We start from the raw sequence: 25354 nt of genomic DNA, 5'->3' as shown, positions 1-25354 counted from the left end.
ACATAGTAAGAGATGGTGCAACCTGAGTGATGTGGCCACACGAGCCCCTCCTATTGGTAATTAGACCTTTCTCATCAAATTTGCGAACCCCCGCAATTTCTAATACCCAGATAGTGTCACATTTAACAGTTGTGTTTCCTACATTAATCCCATCAATACCATAATTATAGAAACATTCATATTTTCCCTTAACCACAGTACTTTTGTCTATCTGAGGTCTAGTTAATTAAATCAGTTCTAATGTTGTTTGCAGCACATTCCTTATTAGCCAGTACAGTCTTATTTATTATAGTTTTACCCCTGGTACTGCCCAAGGCCATTCTGCATTCAATGTCACACATGGGAATATGGTACTTTCCATGATTACAATTAGCATTTTTCCAATTAGCACAACTGTCAAATGATGCCGGTTCAGGTACTATTAACATTTCAGACAAAGGTGATTTGCTGCACAAGATACAATTGTCCATTCTATGTCTGTCCGCCGTATACCTAGCTCACTTATACCAATCATTCTTTACTGCTTCTTCCAATGTTTTGTCCTTGAGCGGTTCTGGTTCTGACATACTCGCTGTTTCATCAGTGTTTTCATCTTGAGGTGGGCTGTTAGGTTTTGTCAGTAAGTTCCAAATGTCAGTAAAGAACCCTCCTGTTTCTGATGCTTCTGGTTTTGTTGTAGGCATAGTAGATTTCTCACCCAGAGTAGTAGTTGGTACTCTAGTGGTAACCACTGTGGTGTTCACAGCAGCTGCCACAGGTGTCGTGGTTCTAGTCGTTGTAAGCACCTTCAGATTGGGTGTCGGTGTGAATTCGATTTTCATGGTGGTTGAACTACTCCCCTCAGTCAGTCTTGTACGTGTGAGTTCAACTATAAATTATTCTCCTTCAACGGGTTCAATCGTATTTATGCTGAGCACCCATTAATTTTCTTCTTTGGTTATTGTTAAGTCACATCCTTTTGGGTCCCAAATCACTTCTCCCTTCGTCTGATGATGTGTCCATCCGCAGTATGCGACATCAGGTAGGGGTTTAATCCTGTATATTGCGACCGATCTCTGTTCTCCTGTTTTGATCTGAGGTGGGACTGGGATGCTAACCTTGTTTGTCCTTCCAGGTTGTTCGGCAGGTTCCTCTCTTTTCTTCCTATTCAATTGTTCATCAAGGGGACCAGGTGAGTGTCGAGAAGTCAATTGCGGGAAAAGTCCCTTGCCCTTCGGCCCTTGGAACGTCTCCCTCTTCTCTCCTTTGGGAAGTTTCTCCTCCTGCTGTTTGAGTAGTTTCTCCTTCGGCAGCTCCTGTTGGGCTCGTCTCTCCTTCAGTAGCTTGTGTTGGGATATTTTCTTCTTCAGTGCCTCCTGCAGGGGTAGTTCCTTCTTCAGTTTGTGGATCTCCCTCCTATGATTCACCTGGCTCCCCATCTGGGTAGGCATCAATTCCAGGGAAGAATTGTTCCCATTCTCTGGGGTGTACTTCTGGGTCCCATTGTATTGGGCTTTCGCCATAGATATCTGCCACAGTAGGCATATCACCAGGAGTATCAGGCATATCGTTTTCCCCCCACCCTGGAGTCTCTGGTCCCACAGGTTTGAATATCGTTGGTTGGCCGGTTTCTTCTCCCGCCCTGTCACTTCGTTTACTCCTTCTGAGAGCAGTTGGTGGTGTGTCAGCCGTCTCTTGGCTTTCACCTGGCCTGTTAGCTTCCTGGCTTCCTTCCGGAGCCTCGATCTCTTCCGCTGCTCCTTCTCCTGTCTTGCCCCCATTTGGTGTATCAACATCCTCTGGGTCCTCATTTCTATCCGGTTGTTTCCTCCTTTCTGTTGGGACCCTGGTGCAGTGGTTGACATGATACCACGTCTTGCTTCCTTTCACCTGGACGGCTGTTGATGTTGCTTCGGCCACCTCGTAGGGTCCTTCTCTCCTCGGTTGATCCCACTTTCTCCGGAACACCCGAATGTAGACCAGGTCCCCTGGTATCACCTGGCGTGGCCCCTCTGGTCTCTGCTCCGGTTCCTTCTTTTTCTCCTTTGAATATATAGCTTCATGTATCTTGGTTAGGTGCTTTACATATGATTTTAGTTCTGTTTCTAGTATGTCTAAAGAGGGACCTTTGTACAGTCCCCCTAGTGATGGCACAGGCATGGGTCGACCCGTAAGCATTTCATGCGGTGACAAGTGCGTGTTTCTGTTAGTTTCCATGCGATTGCTCATTAGTGCAAGCGGCAAAGCATCTACCCAGTTAAGCCCTGTGGATAGGCAAATCTTTATTATTTTGTTTTTCAGCGAGCCGTTGGCTCTCTCTACGATACCTTGCGATTGGGGATGATACACACATCCTAGTCTTTGTTTCATCCTTAACCTCTGTATTATGATTTTTACCACTTTCTGTATAAACGCTGCGCCATTGTCTGAGCTGATTTCTGATGGAATACCGAACCTAGGTATTATTTCTTTTGATAAGAATTTTATCACGGTGCTTGCTCCTTGATCAGCCGACGGTATTGCTTCTATCCATCTGCTAAACCTGTCTATGATGACTAACATGTACCTTTTACCATATGCAGGTTTTATCATGTCTACATAGTCCATCACAATGTGTCGAAATGGACCTTCTGGGACCGGTATGTGACCTATGGGCGTGGTTATACCTTTTCGTATGTTGTTTTTCGAGCATATTTCACATTTTGACAAGATCTCATCTACTGTTGCCTGTAGATAAGGAGACCAAAAACCTTGTTTTTTGATTTGTCTTACTACCTCCCCCCTTGCACAATGATCTAGATCATGTGCATCATTAATAAGCAAACCCAGTAAGGTGGTGGTGGCAAGTATAGCACCATCATGTGTTCTCCATACCCCATGTCTATCAACAGAGGCTCCCCTCTGTATCCAGGTTGTTTTCTCAGTGATTGTGGCACGAGCCTGAATTTGAATCAACTCAGCTGGAGTTGTGAGTGGCGCAATTCCGATTACGTCTAGCAACGGTGCCGTTAGAATAGGGACAATACATCTAGATGCCTTTTAGCAGCCTCATCAGCTGCATTATTACCCCTAATGACGAAGTCATTACCTTTTTTGTGAGCTTGACATTTTATTATGGCCAGTTTTTTAGGGTACGTTAAAGCTGTCATTAGTTTAATGATTTGCGTATGATGTTGGATGGGAGTTCCATCACTCTTTTTAACCACTGCAAACCCTGCATGATTACCAGTGTAGTCCTTAAAACAAGAACCATCTACAAAGTAATTCTCCAAGTTACTTCCCTCACGGTCCATTAGTGGAATGGACTCTAAGTCTGGGCGCAGTTTGGTAAATGTTAGAGCTTCACAACAGTCATGTGCTTGCAGTCATGTGCAACACAGTCATGTGCTTGCCCTTCAAAGTCAAATGGAATTCTGTCAGCTGGATTGACAGTGCTGCATCTTTTAATGGAAACGTCCGGGTAAGTGAGTAAAGTCATGTAGTCCAAGGTTCTAGCGTTAGTTAACACAAATCTACCCTGTTCTATTAGCTCCACTATTTTATGATGGGTGCTTATGATCACGGGATATCCCATGGTGATAGTTGAGGCTTTGTCATATGCATAATGCAAGGCTGCCAATCCCTGATAACAGGGTGGGTAGCCTTGGGCTACTGGATCTAATTTAGAACTGTAGTATGCAATAGGCTGTTTCTTCCTACCACTTCATGTTTCCTGCATGAGAATAGTTGTCACACCTATTTGCTACGTATAACAAAAATGGTTTAGTGTAGTCGGGGGCCGCTAGGGCCGGTGCTGTCTGCATCTCCTTTTTAAGTGTTTCAAACGCAATTACAGCATCAGCGTTCCACTCCAGCGGTGCTCTTAGATTGAGCTGTCCTGCTTCCTTCATTATTTCTCTCAGAGGAACTGTTTTAACTACATACTCTTCTATCCAGTCAGAACTAAATCCCGTCATTCCTAAAAAGGTCATCATTTGAGCTACCGTTTGTGGTAATGGAGCTTTGCTAATTCCCTCTAGCTGTCCTGGAGCTATTGCTTTAGTTCCATGGGCTATTGTTCTGCCCAAGTACTCAACCTGGGGTTGACAGTACTGTAATTTTGTTTTAGAGACCTTGTGTCCTCCGTCTGCTAACCGCTGCAGTACTTTTAGAGAGTCAGAGTGGCACTGTTCTACCGTGGAGGCACAGATTAACAGGTCATCCACATATTGGATCAGAGTGCCGTCAAGCATTAATTCTTCGAGATCTGCCCTTAATACTTGATTGAACAAGTGTGGGCTGTGCTTAAATCCCTGGGGGAGTCGAGAGTAAGACAGAGTTTTACCTCTGTACCTAAATGCAAACAGGTGCCTACATTCCTCCGCCAGGGGGACACTAAAAAATGCTCCACACAGATCAATCACGGTGAAGTATTTGGCATCTGGGGGAACATTAGTCAACAGTGTGTGAGGATTGGGAACTTCCGCTGGACAATCTTGTGCTATATCATTAATAGCCCTTAAGTCAAGTACCAGTCGCCATTTTTTACCATCGGCTTTAAGTACAGGTAGCAAAGGTGTATTGCAGACACTTGGCATCTCAATCAATACTCCTGCCCTGATCAATCCTTCAATTGTTGACCTTATTCCTTCTTCAGCTTCAGGCTTCATAGGACACTGGGCTTTCCAGGGGGGTTTGGCGTCTGGTTTTACTTTTATGTTGATCGGACTTGCTGATTTGACAAGCCCCACGTCGGTGTCATGTTGTGACCATACTTCTGATGGTATGGTTTTTTCCATTTCTTCTCTAAGCTCACTAATTAGCCCTATCCCTTCACCTAACACTGCTTGTTGGCCTGCACTGACCTCTATCTCCCTAGGATCGCCAATCATCATTGTAGTGGTTACTATCTTGATAAATGCTTTATCTTCGGAATGGAAAATCAATGGATTGTCTGTTTTGTCCCATATTGTCTTTTTAGCTTTCCTCATCATGGGTCCTAGATCTTTTGATGTGAAACCTTGATTCACCAGCAATGTGATGTGAGGGATAGAGTCAGAAACATTGAACCATTTCTGTACAAATTCAGATCCATCTCCGTCCATCACATCCATGGCTGCTCCCTGTTCTCCAATGATTATACATTGGGACATAATTGGTGCTTTCCAACCATTTGCCCCTATAACCCAGAGCTGTTCTAACAAAGGATCCTGATGAGGGTCGAATTGCATTGTGCAATGATATTCCGATTTTGCTCTAACTGCTTTAGGTATTTGTGCCTGAATACATTTACCCCATCTCCTTACTGTTCTGTCTACATCTGTCTCAATTCCTCCTAACCAATATGCGTTGGCTGTGACCCCTGTGTTTACCACCGGTAATTGTAGTCCTATTTTTTCTATTATCACCCCGTCAGGGGAACATTTAATTTGTATACCCATTTTGCATAGGGCATCTCTTCCTAACAGATTAACCGGTGTTTGATCTGATACCAGTATTGGGATTGTGGCTGATTTACCATCGGCAGTAAGACGAACTGGAGCGGTCATTGGAATCAGCTGCGTGTTTCCCAAGAATCCTATTGTTTTGGCATATTTGCCAGACATGGGGAGATGAGAGGCATAATTTGGACTCACACACATGTAAGTGGCTCCAGTATCTATCATCATGGGTATGCCTTTATTCTCTATTTGAACCTGCAGCATAGGTTCTTGGTCAGCTCTCGTGGTTAGAATTGGGAACTGACCCTCCCCTTTAGGATTCTCTGGGCATCCCTAGTACGTCTGATTGGGTCCTGACCATGGGTTCACAGGGCCCGGGGGTGGATTTTGGTTGCCCTGCCATCCACCAGTAGGGCCCCAGCCATTCTGGTTTCCACTAGCAGGTGGCTGCCAGCCACCGGAGCTATTGTTTGTTGGTGGACGCCTATTGTACGTGTTATCCCCAGTCCGATCCTGTCACGGGTTTACGGGACATTCACGTCTGGTGTGTCCCGGTTGGTAGCAACCCCAACACACACCAGGCGGCCCCCGTGGGGTCCTAGGTCCTCTCCTTTGATCCCCCTGTATGTTTTTCTGTTGTCTATTCCCACCATTCCAATTCGGGGGCTGTGTGTACATATTTGCTACTGGCAATGGGGCAGGCACTTGGGTCCGGCCGGGGGTCAACGGTTTCGGCCCTCCTGAGGAAACAGCAGCCATTGTTCCTATCTCGGGCACAGGGGTGGTTACTGAGGCATGGATCTTCTTCTTTCCTTTGGTCAGTTCATCCAGCTGCAACTGGGCCAGCCTTCTCTGGATGTCCTTTCCTTGTTCAGTTTGTTTTTGTTCTTCCCGTCTATGTTTCTCCACAGCGTGAATTACATAGTCACAGAAATCTTTGTAAGGTTTTGAAGTAAGTCCCACCACGTCCTCCAGTCGGTTCCTCACCGGCTGGGGCATGGCTTCCACCACTGAGGTCCGGAACATTGTTGTCATCAGTTCATTTTCCTCCAGGTCCTGTTCTGTTTCCATTCTCCATTTTTTCAATTGTCCATGCAGGTATGCAGCCGGGTTTTCTGTAGCTCCAATGGCCTCTCCCCTTAGTGCCTTGGGGTCCACCTTTGTTGGGTATGCTGGCCTTAGGGCCCTCCAGACGGCAGGCCTAAAAATAAAAAAAAGGAATCCCCTATCGCTTTATACAGAATCAGTAGTATTGAGAGCAACCCTATCTCCATCTCTTGAGACCTCCCACTCTGTGCCGTTGATCCCTCCATCCTGCATAATTTCTCCCATTCTCTGCACGCTCGTTACCCTTGCCAGTAATGCCCTTATGTCGCCCACCGCCAGTAATTTCCCCATTGTGAATTCTTCAAAAGTTCTGATCCACTTTCCAGCCCCTTCATGGAGATCCGGCAACCGGGCAACCAACCCCTCCAGGTCCTGCGTAGCCCATGGTATGTAGTGTCCTTGGTTTCCTTTTATCAAGATTGGGCACTGTTTATAGTATCCAGCTCTCTTCCTTGCCCCTTCTCTAAGTGTCCTGCGATCTGTTTCTGTGGACTCATATCTCAGGCTCTCCTGTAAGTTACGGGCTGCCGCCTCATCTTGTCTTTCTTGCTCTCTTGCATATCCTTCCTGTACTCGTTCACATTCTTCTTGTACCCGTTGTGCTAATAGTCGATTTGCCCTTTCTAGTTGACTTATATGGAATCTCTTACTTCCTTCCTCTCCTTCGGACTCTTCACCAAGACTGTCACCTATTTGGGATTCCTCTGGTGTTTTTATGGGTTTCCTTGGTTGCTCTTTCTTCTGGTCTTTTTCTTTTCTTCCTTCTTTTGTGCGTTGTTTCGATGTTTCCTTTTTCCCTATTTCTGTTTCCATTGCTTTCAGGGTTTTCATCAAACCCCCATAGCAATTGAAACCTTCTTCTTCAATTCTTGTGTATCTCTTTGTTTTTGTCAGGCCTCTTCCTGTTGAGTGAGAGGGTGCACACACTGCTCCGGGTGTGCAGGCCTCCTCCTCTTCCTCCATCACTTCTACCGTGCCTCTTATTTCCATGTGTCCAGTTACCATGGGAAACTGTCCATGGGGGTAGGGTGGGGGTTTATTCTCCCTATCCCCTTTTTCCTCACTCGCCTTGTCATTTTTCTTCAGCATTTCTCTTGCCGTTTTCATGCTTCGTAATAGGCCCATTCCTTCTTCTTTAAACATTTTCAGTACTTCATTTTCTCTTTCTCGTTTGTTCTTTCTTTTCTGTCTTTTGTCGTTTGGTTTATAGTTTTTTATTAAAGTCTCCATTTCCTCACACACAGAGACATCCAATGTCCCTACTGCAGGCCATTTGGTGTTCAATTTCCTGGTACGTTTCCATTTTTCAGACGTTTCCTTTATTTCATTTTTACTCAAGGGGTGTCTGGCCCCCAAGGTCTCTACCGGCGTCCTATTCATTTTGATGGGCATCTATACCTTAGCTTTATTTTACTTTATTAAATCCTTTTTGATCTTATTCCTTATAATGTCTATCCTTTTTTTATTTATATTTATTTGCTCACTATTTTATCCGATTGTTTCTTATTGCTTTGTTCCTATTTTATTCTAACTATCTTAGTCCTGGTTCCTATTTTTCAGGGTTTCCCCAGACCCTCTGTCTCTCCTAATTATCGTAATCTGATCCTCCTTCCCTAAGCTGCGGCCCCCTAGGGCTCCGGCAGTTCTAAGGTACTTTATTCCTTACTAGTGTTTTTTACTGCGCTATGCTATCCGTTTCGTAAATGCTATAAATTTATATCGCAGTTCTGTTCTTTATCTTATTTTATTCTAGCTGACCTGACTTTATTTTAACTACCCACTATAGTTTATATCTTATCTGTATGTTTTTCCTTTCCTCCCTACACACCGTGTATGCTATGTGTATGTGTTTACTGCCTTTTTGTCGTATCCTATGTATTTCCCAGTTTTATCAATTTAACATACTTTATTATATCAATGTTCTATTTTTACATGTAGCTTTTCTTATCTGTTATCTATTGGTTTTGTTTCCTTTTCTCAAGGAGAGTTTAACCCTACTCTCCCTACTTATATCAAGCGGCTATACCGCGGAGCCTCACAGTTCCTCCCCTGTCCCAAAATAGCGCACACACACGCACACACAATATTTCTTCTCCTTGCTCCACACTTCTGGCTTGCTCTGATATACTTCCTCAACCTAGAGAAATTTTCACTCATTCAAACTCTTTTATTTGCATTCATACAATCTTTATTCACATTCGTTCATTCACACCTCGCCTTAGCTAAAGCGACCTATAAACCTTAGTCTATTCCTGATACACTTTCTCAACACAGGAAAACTTTGTATTTATAGGATTTTTGCAGTATGTCGGAAATTCTGCTTAATCGAGTCAGCTTCCCTTCACACTGTTTGCCCCCCTCGTACTGTCCTCTGTTCCTCAGAGCAGCTACGCGGTGGACCCTACTGATCTTCCGGCGCCGTTAGCAAAGCGGAGCGTTATTATCTGTAGGACAATTTTTTTGCAGTTACCATTCGCCTACCCAGGTCGAATCTCTCCTGCGCCCTACCTGTTCACTGCATACAGACCCTCGTTCCTCGAGCGATTTCGTGAACAGCCCACCCAATCAAGCCTTCTAATTTTCTCCCAGGCGCGATCGTATGGGATTTCTAGCTATTTATTTATGTAGCTCTTTTAACCTAGCAGAGCCACATAGCCAAATAGCCTGTCCAAGCAGTCCTTTGTTAAATATTGTTCGAAGCGGTATCACAAGATTTTCTATCTATTCATCAATTTGTTCTGACCACACGCACGCAGCAGTAGTAGCCCCACACCAGGTCAGGCAGTTCAGCCAAAAGAGAGCAAGCGCACGCACCTCCCGGGCCACACAAGGTCCCCAGATGAGTGGTCTCGCGAGAGGAGCAACCCGAATCACACACCCAACACGAACCACCTGATCAGGTTGATTGGGCTGTGTTAACGCACATCCCAAAACAGGTCCTGAAACAGTTGAACTCGGCCAAGTAGAATCAGACGGGACAACTCCACCCAACCAAACCACACACGTGGGTCCGTTAGAACGGTCCAATCAGCGCAAACGCAAGCCCCCCCGCTAAACACCCAACACAAGCAGGTTCACAACTCACTACGCATGTAATCCTCACAAAATGTACATTTATTACATTTAACAATCCCCCAATTCATGCATGCATGCAGTTCATTGAATTCAACAGTTATTTTAATACTACTGGGTTTTTAGGAGTTCTTAAATAGAGAGACCTACGTGGCGTCTCCTTCGTTGAGACTGACCCTCTGAAGCAATCTACACAAACATTTCAACTATTGTAAGAACAAGCTTACCCTATTATAGTTGGGCGGCAACCCGTTTGCGAGACTGTCCAGAGAAACCGTCACCAACCAAAAACGCCGTTGTCTGAGGTTCCATCAACGCCTGGCTAGCTCGCCAAGTATGTCGTGGAAAATTGTCTTAAAAATAACACTCTTACAAGAACTTTTAAATTCAATATAGATTAATACAAAGTAGTAAAGCCGAGCCTGTCCGCGGAACAACTGACTTCCTCAATACAATACTACATAGGTCCATCCTTTATGTAAATGAAGTAAAGCCCCCTATGCTTTCTGCCACCATTATCTTTCAACCCTATAGATAACGCCCATATCAGAGGATAACGCCCATATCTGCTCTTATTTCTAACATAATGGTGGCCAAAATCTCCTCACGTGGATATAAAAATAATGCGTGCATTGCATGCTTACGCTTGGTTATGTTCCTGTTATCTTCTCTCGTGTGTTTCTCTCTAAGTGTATCCGGGCCTTGTTCACTTAACTTAAGTTCATCCATCTGGCCATACATTTAGTCATGGCTATACATTTAGCTTGCCTGGCCCTCACGTGGTCCCTAACATCCTTGTCATCATTACTTAGGGTCAGATGTTAATCTCCTCTTCCCCTAGCTGATGTATCTATGTTTTTCCTTCCTTCAGCACGTCTACCTTTCTCCCACACTTCCAGTGCGTCAACCCAGTCCGACTCGGCCTGTTCCCGCTCCCTGCACTAGCCCTGAGGTGCGGGACCCCAGACTGGCACATCCAGTACCACGCATCAGGCTTCCAGTGCGTCAGCCCAGCCTCGAGAGTTCGGCAATAGTGTGCAGTCCAGAGTATCCAGCAACAGTGTGCAGTCCAGAGTATCCGGCAACAGTGTGCAGTCCAGAGTATCCGGCAACAGTGTGCAGTCCAGAGTATCAGGCAACAGTGTGCAGTCCAGAGTATCAGGCAACAGTGTGCAGTCCAGAGTATCCGGCAACAGTGTGCAGTCCAGAGTATCCGGCAACAGTGTGCAGTCCAGAGTATCCGGCAACAGTGTGCAATCCAGAGTATCCGGCAACAGTGTGCAGTCCAGAGTATCCGGCAACAGTGTCTAGTCCGGAACCGAGGGAGACTGCCTGCGACCCGGAACCGAGGGAGTCTGCCTGCGACCCGGAAGCGAGGGAGTCTGCCTGCGACCCGGAAGCGAGGGAGTCTGCCTGCGACCCGGAACCGAGGGAGTCTGCCTGCGACCCGGAACCGAGGGAGCCTGCCTGCGACCCGGAACCGGGGGAGCCTGCCTGCGACCCGGAACCGGGGGAGCCTGCCTGCGACCCGGAACCGGGAGAGCCTGCCTGCGACCCGGAACCGAAGGAGCCTGCCTGCGACCCGGAACCGAGGGGGTCTGCCTGCGACCCGGGACCGAGGGGGTCGGCCTGCGACCCGGGACCGAAGGGGTCTGCCTGTGACCCAGAACCGGCGTGGAATGGAATGGGTCTGCCTACGATCTGGAACGGAATGGGTCTGCCTACGATTCGGAACGATGGGAGTCTGCCTACGGCCCGGAACTGAGCAAGTCTGTCTGCAGTCTGGAGGGCAGTAGGCCTGAGCCGGAACCACCTCCAGTTTAGGTGGGTTGGGGAGGGGGGGGGTGTAGCACAGGTGCCGTCGTTGACGGCAGCCACCCTCCCTTCCCTCCCTTTAGTTTAGGGGGATTTTTGTTTGTTTTTGGGGATTATGTTTTTATTTTTTTTGTGTAAGGTGCATCCGGGGTTTGCACCTTTAGGGGGGCTTAATGTCACGTCCTGACCAGTTTAGGGATTATTTGTTATTGTAGTTTGGTCAGGACGTGGCAGAGGGTATTTTGTTTAGGTGTTTCGGGGTGGTGGTGTATGTAGTAGGGTGTTTGATTTATTATTTCTGGGTTTTGGTCTATGTTTTGTATTTCTATGTTCTTTCTGGTTTGTTGTATTTCTATGTTTAGGTTGATGGGGGTTGGACTCTCAATTGGAGGCAGGTGCTTTCTCGTTGCCTCTGATTGAGAGTCCTATATATGGGTAATTGTTTGGTTTGGTGTTGTGGGAGATTGTTTCTTGTTTTGGCTGTGTGAGCCTGACAAGACTGTTTTGTTGTTCGTGCGTTCGTCGTTTTGTTATTTTGGTGTTCTCTTTATTTAAAATAAATATCAATATGAGCATCCACATTCCTGCTGCGTTTTGGTTCTCTATTCCCGACGACAGCTGTTACACTGACTGACTAAATGATTACCTAACAAACTAACTAATTCACTAACTGACTGACAAAATTATTAACTAACTAACTAACTCACTGACTGACTGAATGAATGATTACCTAACTAACTCACTGACTGACTAAATAGTTACCTAACTAACTAACTAACTAAAGCACAGTCCCCTCTGAATGGTTCTGGTTATGGCCAGGAGTTGTTCCTGACCATGTTACTGGACAAGGAAGGAATAACTCTGGGCCCTAGTTAAAGGCTACAGCACCCCTAAGGCCTAGGAATTTTTCCTGGTTGATTTGAGAGTCTAAGGTCATTATTGACATAAACAGCTTGGAACTGGGGCTGCGTCTCAAATGTAACCCTATTCCCTATATAGTGCACTACTTTTGACCAGAGGCACATGGACCCTGGTCAAAAACAAAAGCAATGCACTATAAAGGGAATAGGATGCCATTTTGAATGCACTCAGGAACTTTGGTTTGAAATACTAGAAGTCACCTCAGAGCCAAGTCACCTCTACTCCAACGCCCAGAGTAAAGAGACACTCCATTAAACAACCCTTAGTAAACCCTGGTCAACATCATAACAACATTATTACACATGACGGCCCTCAAATAATATGGAACGCGTATTCAGAGACATTTGCATTTTTTATCTTCATCATCAGTGCCACGTCAGGCGACTAGCAGAGTAATTTTTATAGAGAATTTCAATTATGTTTTTCTCTCTCCATTTGAATTCCATTTGAATGTAGTTATTGTAATTGCTAGAGATGACATGGAACCAGTTCTGAAGCAATTTTGAAGCAGTTCTGAACCAGATCTAAAGAAGTTCGGAACCAGTAATGAAACAGTTCTGAATCAGATCTAGAGAAGTTCTGAACCAGTTCTAAACCAGATGTAAAGATGTTCTGAACCAGATCTAGAGAAGTTCTGAAACAGATCTAAAGAAGTTCTGAACCAGTTCTAAACCAGTTCTGAACCATTTCAGCTCTTCACACCTCTTCATATCTTTCTCCCATATACTGCACTACTATGAGGTGCATGTTACCTATGCAGGAATTGAACCCACGACCTGGCCACTGCCAGAACAACACTCTCACCAACTGTGCTGTACAGTACAGTAGAGTACCTCTCTCTATGGCTCCAGCCAGACCAATCACAAAGCCTGAGGCGTGGTAGAGAGGCAGATAGATGTAGATGACATCATCAGAGGCCACACCTGAGATGGCCTGCATAGAGGAGGCCTTGTACAGCCTCTCATGTGTGATGACCGCAGCCTTCGGCAGACCTGAGGACAAGACACCAGGAAGGGCAGGAAACAGAGAATCATGGCTGATGTAAATCTAAATGGTACCATATATCTTTAAACAATCAGAGTTGTGCTATCTAAGAATATTTACCTGTCTGGCATAAACATCAGTAGTATTCTGTTAAATTCACACTACAGGGCTGACCAGAGTCATACTGTACTGGTCTGGACATCAGTAGTATTCTGTTTAATTCAAACTACAGGGCTGACCAGAATCATACTGTACTGGCCTGGACATCAGTAGTGTTCTGTTTAATTCACACTACAGGGCTGACCAGAGTCATACTGTACTGGTCTGGACATCAGTAGTGTTCTGTCTAATTCACACTACAGGGCTCATCAGAGTCATACTGTACTGGTCTGGACATTTTATTTTTCACATTGTTCTTTCTAGCACACTTCCTGCAACTATGCTGGATGCATGACCAGGCCAGTCCAGTCCAGTCCAGCTTGGTTTGGCCCAGCTTACCTGTAGTTCCTGACGTATAGATGTAGAGGGCAGGGCTCTTTAAGGTGACCTTTGACCTGAGCTGTGGGTCCAGAGGTTGATCTGAGTACTGCTTTATCCTGCTGCTGCTCAGAGTATTCAAGCCCTTCGTCACACACTTCTCCTCCTCCTCACCCAGCACAAACACACTTACACTCTGCTCCCTCAGGGTGGGGAGCACCTCCTCTACCGCTCCACGCAACTCTGGGGGGAGAAGAGAGGGAGGGACATAGACAGAGCAAGCATGAGACAGAATCCTATTAATTCTGGCCTGTGCACTACTAGCACTGCCTCCCACTAGCTGCATAGAGGGAAAGGAGGATACCTAGTCAGTTGTACAACTGAATGCATTTAACCCAACCGCTCTGAATCATAGAGGTGTGGGGGCTGACATACTCAACATCCACGTTTTCAACACCCAGGGAACAGTGGGTTAACTGCCTTGCTCAGGAGCAGAACGACAGGTTTTTACCTTGTAACCTCGGGATTTCAATCCAGCAACTTTTCTGTTACTGGCCCAACGCTCTAACCACTAGGCTACCTTTCGGTTACTGGCCCAATGCTCTAACCACTAGGCTACCTTTCGGTTACTGGCCCAACGCTCTAACCACTAGGCTACCTTTCGGTTACTGGCCCAACGCTCTAACCACTAGGCTACCTGCCGATCAAATAACCATGGGTCTCTACACTAGTTTTTATGGATATATTAATTATTATTCAAAATAGATGTATTAACAATAATATTGTAAACAGCAACACCAAGGTGTCTTGTTTTGGACGCTTTGTACAAAATAATAAAATGCAGTACTACAGGATATTTCTTAACGTAGCTCTTTATTAGCTAGCTACAACTGGCATGTTCACCTATCTCCAACCATGATCAACTGACCATGACCTAACCATCTGGGTGGTCTTAACCAATCATAGCACAGTATGATTCGGCGGTAAAATGCATCCAATTACAATTCAGTATGTTTACTCATATACATCCCCCTTCTTTAAAAACAAAAGAAAATGTTTTACATATTCTAAGCGTTTCTTTTGAATACATGCTCTGCAGTTTGAACTCAAGGTAAGTAACCATTTATATTGCATACTACACCAACTGAATCAACATAGACTCTGAAACAATGATCCAACATACTGTTACGTTTCGAACAAGGGATTCTCAGCAACTCAGTTTTCACTGTAGAAATGACATCTTAACATTTCAAACAAATACAATACCAAAGCATTTCAAGTGAACTTCAATAACAAGTTTACAGTCTGGAACTCTTTTAGGGCAGCGATGCGCCTACACCCTTTGACATTTCACAGGTCTAGGACAGCTCTGGGCTTGACCTCTCTTCCTGACCTTGTGCGATATGATGCCGAGCATGCTTCTGTGTCAGTCAACAGTTGTTGTGGTGTTGCAGGTAAGTGTGGTGTATGTTGTGCTGTGTGTGTGTTTAGTCCATCACGTTCTCTTTCAGGGGAACAGTTCATCTCATCAGTGTGTTATTCTTTTGTGTTCAGTAGGTGACGACGATTGCGGCGGTACACCGCTCCTTCTGCGGTGCGGACGTGATATGAGCGTTCAGTGTCAGCTGGCTGGATGACGACTGCTGGCTTCCAGAGGCCATGCTCCTGGATTCTAACTGACTCTCCGTCGATCAGTGGTGGCAGTGGTCTAGCTGACCTGTCGTAGTATCGCTTTTGTTGTTGTTGTCTCTGTGCACGTTTTTCATGCATTTTGTTACAGATACAGGTATCCTGTGTGTGTTTGTTTTCTCTCCTTCTGCCCTAGTCACAGGTGGCAGTCATCAGTCGCCAATCAGTCGCCAATCTGAAGACACACCTGCTCCTTTTCCCTTACCCAATCACATCCCCTTTCCCTTGGTTTAAAAGAAACCCAATCAGTTGTCTCTGGAGCTATCTCTCTTTTGTTTTTTGCGCCTTCATCTCACATTGTCCGTTATCATGGGAGTATGTATTGCTGTGGTGTATGGCTGTTTGTTTGTTGGTGGGAAAAGGGGATACCAAGCCAAGTCGCCCTTGGGCATACATTACCCATAGGAAAACTTTGTCTAAGTACCCTAGTTAGAACTGGGCGGACCACCCACTGTATTTTATTGGTTAGTTAGCTAGCTGTTCTTGAAGCAGGCAAGACTAGCTTAGGGTTTTTCTTGGGTCCAGCTCAACCCCCCCCCCCCCATTACCATGTGTTTGAACAATAAACCTATAGTGTTTGGCGGTAGGTTTAGGTTGTTTGTTGTTTTTAGTTCTCACTGTTCCTTTTCACTGTTATGATTTGCATGAGATATGTTACGGGTCTCGTTTCCATTTCCACTTTTGACATTAGTAGGCAGATTGACTCTCTAAACAAAGGTACCAAAGCAGAGGTTGACTCCTATTTTTGTGTTTTTGAATGTATAGCCGTAGCATTGAAATGGCCTGAAGAGGTATGGTGCTTATTACTTCAGTGTAAATTAACTGGTAAAGCCCAAGAGGTTTTGTCAGCACTGCCTCTGGAAGACAGTTTGAATTATGAGGTGGTCAAAGCTACTGTTCTTCGCGCCTATGAGCTTGTTCCTGAGGCATACCGACAGAGATTTAGGTCTCATAGAAAGTCTTCTAGTAAGACTTATTGTCACGTCCTGACCAGCAGAGGGAGTAATTGTATTAGTTTTGGTCAGGATGTGGCAGAGGGTTTGTGTTTTTGTATGTATTTCTACGTTCTGTCTAGTTTAGTTTTTCTGTTTAGGTTTGGGTGTTGGACTCTCAATTGGAGGCAGGTGTTTCTAGTTGCCTCTGATTGAGAGTCCTATAATTAGGTGTGTGTTTGGTTTGGGTTTTGTAGGTAGTTGTTTTTGCATTGCTTTTAGTATCGCCTGTAAGACTGTTGTGTTTCTTTGTTTTTTTCGTGTTCACTAAATAAATAACAATGATGAGCACGCAACCCGCTGCGCCTTGGTCCATTCCTGATGACAGATGTGACACTTATGTAGAATTTGCTAGAGACAAGGGAAATCTGTTTGATAAATGGCATGCTGCTAGCAAGGTAACTGATTTCAACTCTCTCCGGGAGTTAATCTTGTTGGAAGAGTTTAAAAATGGCTTACCCGAACGCATTGTAGTTTACCAAAATGAACAAAGTATCCTGCCTGTCAGAAGTGATTGTGTTGGCAGACGAGTTTGTGTTGACGCACAAGAGCGTGTTTTCGGCTCATACTGAGAGTAGAGCCACTGAATTGCCTACTTTAAGCCCTAGTCGGCCAGCAGTACATCAAGCACGCCCGAAAAATGAGAGTCCCTGTTTCTATTGTCATAAGATGGGACATATGATTAATGATTGCTTTCTGCTAAAACGCAAACAAGGGATGCCTCTTCATGCCAAGCCGCCAACAGGTGTTGGTCTAATTCGTACGGTTGGGAGGTCTGAAACGAAACAGGTGCCTCAGGGTAAATGTAGTTTGACAGTCCCCGACCGCAGTTATGAACCGTTCATTTTCGAGGGGTTTGTTTCCCTAACGAATGACGAAGCCTCTCAGTGTCCGGTTAAAATCCTTAGAAATACGCGGCCGTTTATATTGTTTGATGTGTTGCCCTTCTCCGACAATACCTACTGTGGTTCCAGTGTGTTAGTTCAGGGTATTGAAATGGTTTTGTCCCAGTGCCATTGCACTTTGTTAGTGTACACTCTGAGTTAATCAGTGGAATATTCAGAGTGGGGGTACGTCCTATGTTGCCAGTAAAAGGTGTGACCTTTATAATGGGTAACGATATTGCCGGAGGAAAGGTAGTACCCGTATTGGATAAAAAGTGACCACTCTCTCTCCAATGAGTTGGCACAGAATTATCCACGTGTTCCCCGCTTGTGCTGTCACTCGTGCTCAGGCACGACAAGTGGGTGACGTAATAGATTTGTCGAACACTGTTCTGTTCAATGAGTTTGATCAAGAGGATGGGTTGTGTGCTACATCTGGGAAGCTGATCCCCTCTTACAAACAGCCCAGGGCAGAATCGAAGTATATTGAACCTATTGATGATGCAATAGAGTTACCAGTCACTCGTGAGCAGCTGATTGCTAACCAAAAGGTTGACAACAGGCTTGCTAAAATGTTTTTCTAGTGTTGTCTCATTGGAAGAGGTAAAGAAGAAGAACGTGGCTTACTTCATTGATGGTAATCTCCTCATGCGTAAATGGACATCCCATGTTGACGCGGGCGGAGATTGGAATGCTGTTTACCAAATAATGATTCCTACAGCCTTCGACAAAATGTGTTATCCCTTGCTCATGATCACCAGTGGTCCGGTCATTTAGGAATCACGAAGACTTATGATCGGGTCCTTCGACATTTCTTTTGGCAAAGTTTAAAACAAGATGTGGCTCAGTACTGTCAGACATGCCACACATGTCAAATAACAGGAAAACCAAATGAGGTTATTCCTCCCGCTCCTCTTTGTCCAATACCTGTCATAGGTGAACCATTCGAACATGTGGTGGTTGATTGTGTTGGACTGTTACCGAAGACAAAATCGGGTAACCAGTTTTTGTTTACGGTTATGTGTATGGCAACAACATACCCCGAGGCCATTCCTCTGCGAAGGATTACAGCTCCGGTAGTGAGTAAAGCCTTAATTAAATTCTTCACGACATTTGGGTTACCTAAGGTGGTACACACTGATCAGGGTACCAATTTCCTATCAAAGCTCTTCAAGCAGGTGTTAAAATCCTTGTCAATTACGCACCATGTATCAAGCGCATATCACCCAGAGTCTCAGGGTGCACTTGAACATTGGCATCAGACACTGAAGTCTATGCTACATAAATATTGTTTGGATACTGAGAAAGATTGGGATGAGGGAGTTCGTCTAGTTTTGTTTGCTGCTCGTGATACTGTACAGGAGTCCCTAGCGTTCAGCCCGGCTGTGTTTGGTCACACAGTGAGAGGACCAATGAAAGTTCTTAAAGAACAGTTTTTGTCCCAAGAGTTGTGTGCGGGAGATGAGAATGTGTTGGACTACATTAGTCGCTTTCGTGAGCGCCTACACCAAGCCTGTGCTCTCGCAAAGGAAGCTCTGCCTTCCTCACAGAGGAGTATGAAAAGATACTTTGATAATTAAACAGGCTGTTTCTCGTCCACTACAGCCGGGTGACCAAGTACTGGTGTTATTGCCTGTTCCAGGATCTTCACTGTCAGCTCGTTTCTCTGGTCCTTATTTAATTGAAAAGAAATTAAGTGAAACTTAATGCCAGATTCGTTCCCGTTACCCAGACTGGACGACTGTATCGACACTGTTGGTGCTGCTACTTATGTAACTATGCGGAATGCACCAGCCACTTTCCAATGACTGGTTAACTTTGTATTAGCTGGCGTTCCCAATTGTAGTGCCTACCTTGATGATCTAGTGATTTATTTGTCTGCGTAGTCAGATCATGTTAACTCTCTAAGGGTAGTATGTGAATGTTTGGCAGCTGTTTCTCTAACCCTGAACTTGGCAAAGTGCGAGTTAGGTAACCGTGGCCTTCCCAATCTCGGCAAAGAGGTCGGCTATGGACAGGTGCTCCCTGTTGATACCAAGGTCTAGGCTATAACTGCATTCCCCTCACCTACCACCAGATGAGAGCTACGCCACTTTTTAGGGATGGTTGGCTACTACCGTAGTTTCTGTAAAAATGTCTGCCGTAGTTTCTCCATTGACCGATTTGCTCAGTCTGGCTAGATCGTTTGAGTGGTCCCCTGATTGTCAGGTAGCTTTTGATACTGCTAAAGCACTCTTACGTAATACCCCTGTACTTGCTGCTCCGGATTTTGAACAACCGTTTAAACTTGAGGTAGATGCTAGTGCCAGAGGTGCTTGTGCTGTTCTACTGCAGCAGGACAAGAGTGGAGTGGATCATCCTGTTTGTTATCTTTCTCGAAAGTTGAACAAATGTCAGGCTAACTATGCAACCATCCTACAAGAAGCTCTAGCTTTGTTGTTAGCTCTGCAATACTTTGAAGTATATATTGGTTCCAGTGCCCTACCAGTGATAGTATATACTGACCATAACCCCTTAGTGTTTCTCCACCGTATGTACAACCAGAACCAGCGCCTTATGCGTTGGGCCCTTATTGTGCAGAATTATGAATTGGAGATCCGCAAAAAGGGTTCTGAAAATGTATTGGCAGATGTTTTGTCTCGTGTTTAAAATGTATAATTTTTGTATGTCTCGTTAGGTTGCCGTTGCTTGTTGAACTTGTTAGTATTCGTTGTAAATACTTTGATTGCAATCCTTATAGGGTTGCTCTTTTAAGGGTGGGAGTGTTACGGATACAGGTATCCTGTGTGTGTTTGTTTTCTCTCCTTCTGCCCTAGTCACAGGTGGCAGTCATCAGTCGCCAATCAGTCGCCAATCTGAAGACACACCTGCTCCTTTTCCCTTACCCAATCACATCCCCTTTTCCCTTGGTTTAAAAGAAACCCAATCAGTTGTCTCTGGAGCTATCTCTCTTTTGTGTTTGCGCCTTCATCTCACATTGTCCATTATCATGTGAGTATGTATTGCTGTGGTGTATGGCTGTTTGTTTGTTGGTGGGAAAAGGGGATACCAAGCCAAGTCGCCCTTGGGCATACATTACCCGTAAGAAAACTTTGTCTAAGCACCCTAGTTAGAACTGGGCGGACCACTCACTGTATTGTATTGGTTAGTTAGCTAGCTGTTCTTGAAGCAGGCAAGACTAGCTTAGGGTTTAAAAAATATATTTTTTAGCTCTTTCCTTGGGTCCAGCTCAGCCAGGTTGGTGCAGGGAAGGACTGAGCGAAGTCTGCGGCTCATCAACAGCTGGGCTGGTGATTTGAAGTTGTCAACTGGAGTGTTGCGGTATTCAAGGAGACTGAGGTAGGGGTCTCTCTTGTCTGCTTTTGCTTTGTCCATGAGTGATCTAGCAATCTGCACAGATTTTTCAGCAAGGCCATTACTTTGAGGGTAATGCGGGCTTGTGGTGACATGTGTGAACTCCCATGCTTTTGTGAAGGATTCAAACTCATTTCATTTGTAACAGGGCCCATTGTCAGATATTAAAGTCTCTACAATGCCATGCCTGGCAAAGGCTGCTTTCAGCTTGTGTATCGCAGCTGCAGATGTGGTGCTGTGAAGCTTGTCAAGTTCGAATTATCTATTGTAGTAGTCCAGTGTTAAGATGTAGTCCTCGTTGTTCCAGGTGAACAGATCGATTGCCACGACCTGCCAGGGTCGGTCTGGGATACAGTGAGGTAACATTGGCTCTTTGGTGTTTGAGGGGCGTCATTCAAAACAGATGGCGCATTTACCAACAATGTCCTCTATTTGTTTGCACATTCCGGGCCATAACAAAATGTCCCGTGATCTCTGTTTGCACTTTTCCATGCCCATGTGTCCAGCATGGATGTTTGTCAAATCTCTTCTCTGAGACTGGTAGGAATAATGATTTTCTCCCCTTTGAAAATTATTTCGTTGATCTGTGATAGTTCATCACGATGGTTCCAAGAGCGTCTCAGAATTTGAGGGCATTTTCTCCTCTCCTCAGGCCATCCATGCTGTATGACTTTCCTCAGCTGTGTGAGTTGTGAGTCCTTTTCTGTTTCTGCTCGGATCTCCTTCAGTTTTGTGTCACTAACTGGTAAGTTGCTGTACACAGTGTGCACTTGCATGTCCATGCCTTCACTGAGGCTGCTGTCCTTGCAGGTAAGAAAGTTCCTGGAGAGTGTGTCTGCGACAGGGATGTCTTTGTCTGGACGGTGAGTGATTGTGAAGTCGTATTTTTGTAGTTGAAGGATCATTCTCTGTAGCCTTGGCGGGGCTGCGGCTAGTGGTTTCGTCATGATTGACTCAAGGGGCTTGTGGTCGGATTCCACAATAACTTGTCGTCCATATACGTACTGATGGAAGCGTTTACATCCGAACAGAATGGCGTCGAGCTCCGTTTCGATTTGAGCGTAGTTGATTTCACAGTCTGTGAGATTTGGAAGCGTAGCCGATGGGCTTTCCTTCTTGCAGTAGCACTGCACCAAGTCCATACTCGTCCACTTGGAGTCTGAGCTCTTTGTTGGGGTCGTAGTAGGCAAGGATTGGTCCTGGTTCTCTCGTGATCGTCTTTCACATTCTGGAAAGCAATGTCATGTTTCTTGTCCCAGAGAAACTGACTGGACTGCTTTATCAGTTGACGCAGGGGTGCATTAGCATTGGAGAGGCTGGGTGCGAACTTGGCTAAGTAGTTGACCATGCCAAGCACTGTTTCCAGCTCTGCATGGTTCTTTGGTGGCTCCATTTCTTTTATGGCTGAGATCTTCTGTGTATCTGGCTAGATTCCATTTGCTGAGAGAAGATATCCGAAGTAGCTGACCTCTGTAGCACCGTCTGTGCTCTTCTCGGGGTTGAGCCGGACTCCTCTCTCGCGGGACTTTTGCAGCATCGCGCTGAGGTTTTGGTCGTGCTCGTCTTTGGTTCGACCATAGACGATGTCGTCCACAACTCCGTCGAGGCCTTCCTACACGTCATTGATCTTTCGCTGAAATTCATCTTGGGCTGAGATAATCCCAAAAGGCAGGCAACGGAACCTGTAGCGTCCAAACGGTGTGTTGAATGTTGTGAGCTTAGATGACTCTTCTGTGAGCTTGATAGCCCAGTAGCCTGATCTAGCGTCCATGACACTGAAGTAGTGTGCTCCCGCTAGCTTGTGTGTGATGCCATCTAGCGTCGGTAAAGGGTAATAGGGGCGTTTGATAGCCTTGTTCAAGTCTCTTGGGTCGAGACATACTCGGAGCTTGCCTGTGCGTGGTTTCTCCACCACCACTAACGCGTTTACCCAGTCAAGTCGGTTCTGTAACCTTGGTGACTATGTCAGATTCCTCCATGCTCTCCAACTCTTTCTACAGATGGGCACGGAGAGCAAGGGGAATCTTTCTCTGTGGGTAGACCACAGGGGTTGTGTCTGGGTCAAGGTGAATGGTACATTCTCCTGGGAATAATCCTATTCCTATAAAAACATCAGCAAACTCCTCCAGTACATTTTCTGTCTCTACTGGTGCTGTCACTGGTAAAACTAGCTTGATGAGGTCCATGTCTAAACATGCTTTAAGACCTAGCACTGCAGGTGCTCTAGTGTCAACAACGTAAAAGTCCAACATCATGTCACTTTCCTTGTATTTGCATTTGAAAGTGCATGTGCCTTTTACTGGGAGCTGTTCACCACCATAACCAGTCAGTCTGCGCATGGTGGGCTGTAGCTCACACTCAGATGTCAAGCTGCGGTGCTTATTCAGAGGAATAATGTTTACTTGTGCACCAGTGTCTAGTTTGAACTTTAGCTCTGTGCCTTGTGTTCCTATCTCAATGTCAGCAAAGGCTTGCTCTGTCTCTGATATTTGACTTTTCTGTGTCACTGAATCAATAAACAGTTCATCAGCGATTGACTCTTTGATTGGCATTTCATCTTCACTCACTGCGTGTACTGTTTTTCCACGGTAAGCTCTGCACACTTTTGCAAAGTGATTCCATTTCCTTGTTCACCATGCACTTCATCCACAATATCCACATGTTTTGAGTCTGTCGCTCTGTTTTGGAGTTATGTCTCTCTCCGTTCTAAAACGCGCTCTCAGGGCACCGGAGGTGTGCTTTGATGACTGCGTGCACTGCGTGTTCACGTGATGCGCTCGTGCTGCGGCGCGAAATGGTTTTCATCTGAGCCTGTGCTAGCTCGTGAGATCTGGCTATGTCGATAGCTTTGTCCAGCGTTAGCTCAGACCCAACATTCAAAAGTTTCTCTCACTCGCGGTGAGTGTATTCCAAATACAATATGGTCCCTGACCATCTCATCCTTGTTTGCATAATCACAGTCTTTCACAAGCAGACGCAGCTCAGTCACAAACTGTTCAAAAAACTTGCTAGCTCCCTGTACTTTCTCATGGAATTTGTACCTAGCGAAAATCGTATTGGTCTTCTGCACAACATATGCTTCAAAACGATCGTAGTATGTTTTCAGTACTTTTGATTCGGCCTCGGTAAGTGTCCATGTGTTGTAAATATCTCTCCCTTTTTCACCGATCCAGAGGAGCAGGTAGCTACATTTTTCCTCTTCTCCTCTTTCCTTCAGAGGACCTGTGAACATTAGCTCCACATGCTGTTTGTACTTACGCCATGCATCGGGTAAGTTTGTAGACTCCCAGTCCATTCGAGGTGAAGGAACTCCAGCAAAATCCATCTTTTAAGACCTTTTACTCTGACACCATGTCTTGTTTTGCACGCTTTGTACAAAATAATAAAATGCAGTTCTACAGGATATTTCTTAACGTAGCTCTTTATTAGCTAGCTACAACTGGCATGTTTACCTATCTCCAACCATGATCAACTGACCATGACCTAACCATCTGGGTGGTCTTAACCAATCATAGCACAGTATGGTACGGCGGTAAAATGCATCCAATTCAGTATGTTTACACATACGAATATTACACAAGGTAAGTGGGCTGGGCTTACCTGAAGCAGCCAGGAGCACGTTGGTTCTGCAGCAGGTGAAACAGTGCAATAAGGACTTGGACCTGATGTTGTAGTTGAGCAGAGCAGCTGTACATCCAAGTTTAGCCAGGGCCAGCCAGATAAACATATACATGGGCTCGTTACCCATGAAGAGGGCGACAGTGTCCCCTTCCTTCACGCCGGCGTGCTGTGAGAGCGCCCGGGCCAACTTGTTGCTCTGCTTGTCAACATCCCGGTATGTATACGAACTCTTCTCGAATACAATAAACTGTTTGTTGGGGTGTTTGTTGACCTTATCGAGAAAACAGTCCAGCATGCTGTAGAACGGTTTGCTCCTCTTGATTCTGTTCATTCGGAACCCGAGTACGATGCAAGTCACTGTGTAGCGCAGGTCCTGCATAAGGTAAGGATTTCTGAGATAAAGGACGAGTGGCAGTATAGCCAATCCTGCCAATATGGTATATAATAACACGTACATATTGAAAGTTAAGGTCTACTTCTTTGTGATTGTCAATAAAAGGTGTCTCCTTCTTGGCCGTGCTGTTTAAGAAAGTAACGGGTTATTGCAACCCCTCCAGTCCACAACTCTCCACGACCTTTGGACGCATGTAGGTGTGAAATCCCCAACAGCCAATGGCTTTGCGAGGAATATAAAGTAAGGAAGTAGCAGGCTATTCTATTCTAATTATGACCATGGCAGTGACATTACAGACAGACACCTCTAGGGCATTGACCTCCATGGGCAGATTTCTTTGCCTATTGGGCCAGTCTAACTTTTTTTTCAGGGTGCACAATGAAAATGATCTGGATAATAATGGGCCCTATGTTAGTGTCAAAGGAATTATTTTATCCCCATGATAATAATTAACAATCAATAAGCCTTGACTAATTCCCAAGGTTTGCAAGACACTGGGTAAAGAATAATTAGGCAAGGACTCAGCTTTCTGCAAAAGGTCTGTACAGTTTATTCAGAGAACGTTCTGCCCAACATTAACAAAGAAGTTAATTTTATCCTCTCTCCCCGCTCACGCACACACCTCCACACAAACAGTAGATAACC

At 45.3% G+C, this 25354-nt stretch overlaps 1 protein-coding gene across 1 annotated transcript in view; it reads right to left on the bottom strand.

Moving 5' to 3' along the window:
- The window catches only part of LOC115166760 (very long-chain acyl-CoA synthetase-like), a 38491-nt gene extending 13601 nt beyond the window's left edge, over window positions 1-24890 (bottom strand). The window contains exons 1-3 of the mRNA XM_029720537.1: window positions 24295-24890; window positions 13797-14018; window positions 13148-13306 (exon numbers count right to left, since the gene is read on the bottom strand). Coding sequence (XP_029576397.1) covers window positions 13148-13306; window positions 13797-14018; window positions 24295-24772 — 859 coding nt within the window. The 5' untranslated portion in view covers window positions 24773-24890. The remainder of the gene's footprint in view (window positions 1-13147; window positions 13307-13796; window positions 14019-24294) is intronic.
- Window positions 24891-25354: the final 464 nt, after the last annotated feature.

The sequence above is a fragment of the Salmo trutta genome, chromosome 29, assembly GCF_901001165.1.
Source record: "Salmo trutta chromosome 29, fSalTru1.1, whole genome shotgun sequence".
In the NCBI taxonomy this organism is placed as follows: Eukaryota; Metazoa; Chordata; class Actinopteri; order Salmoniformes; family Salmonidae; genus Salmo; species Salmo trutta.
The sequence above is the reverse complement of the archived record's forward strand: the minus strand, read 5'-3'. Positions and strand labels throughout refer to the sequence as shown.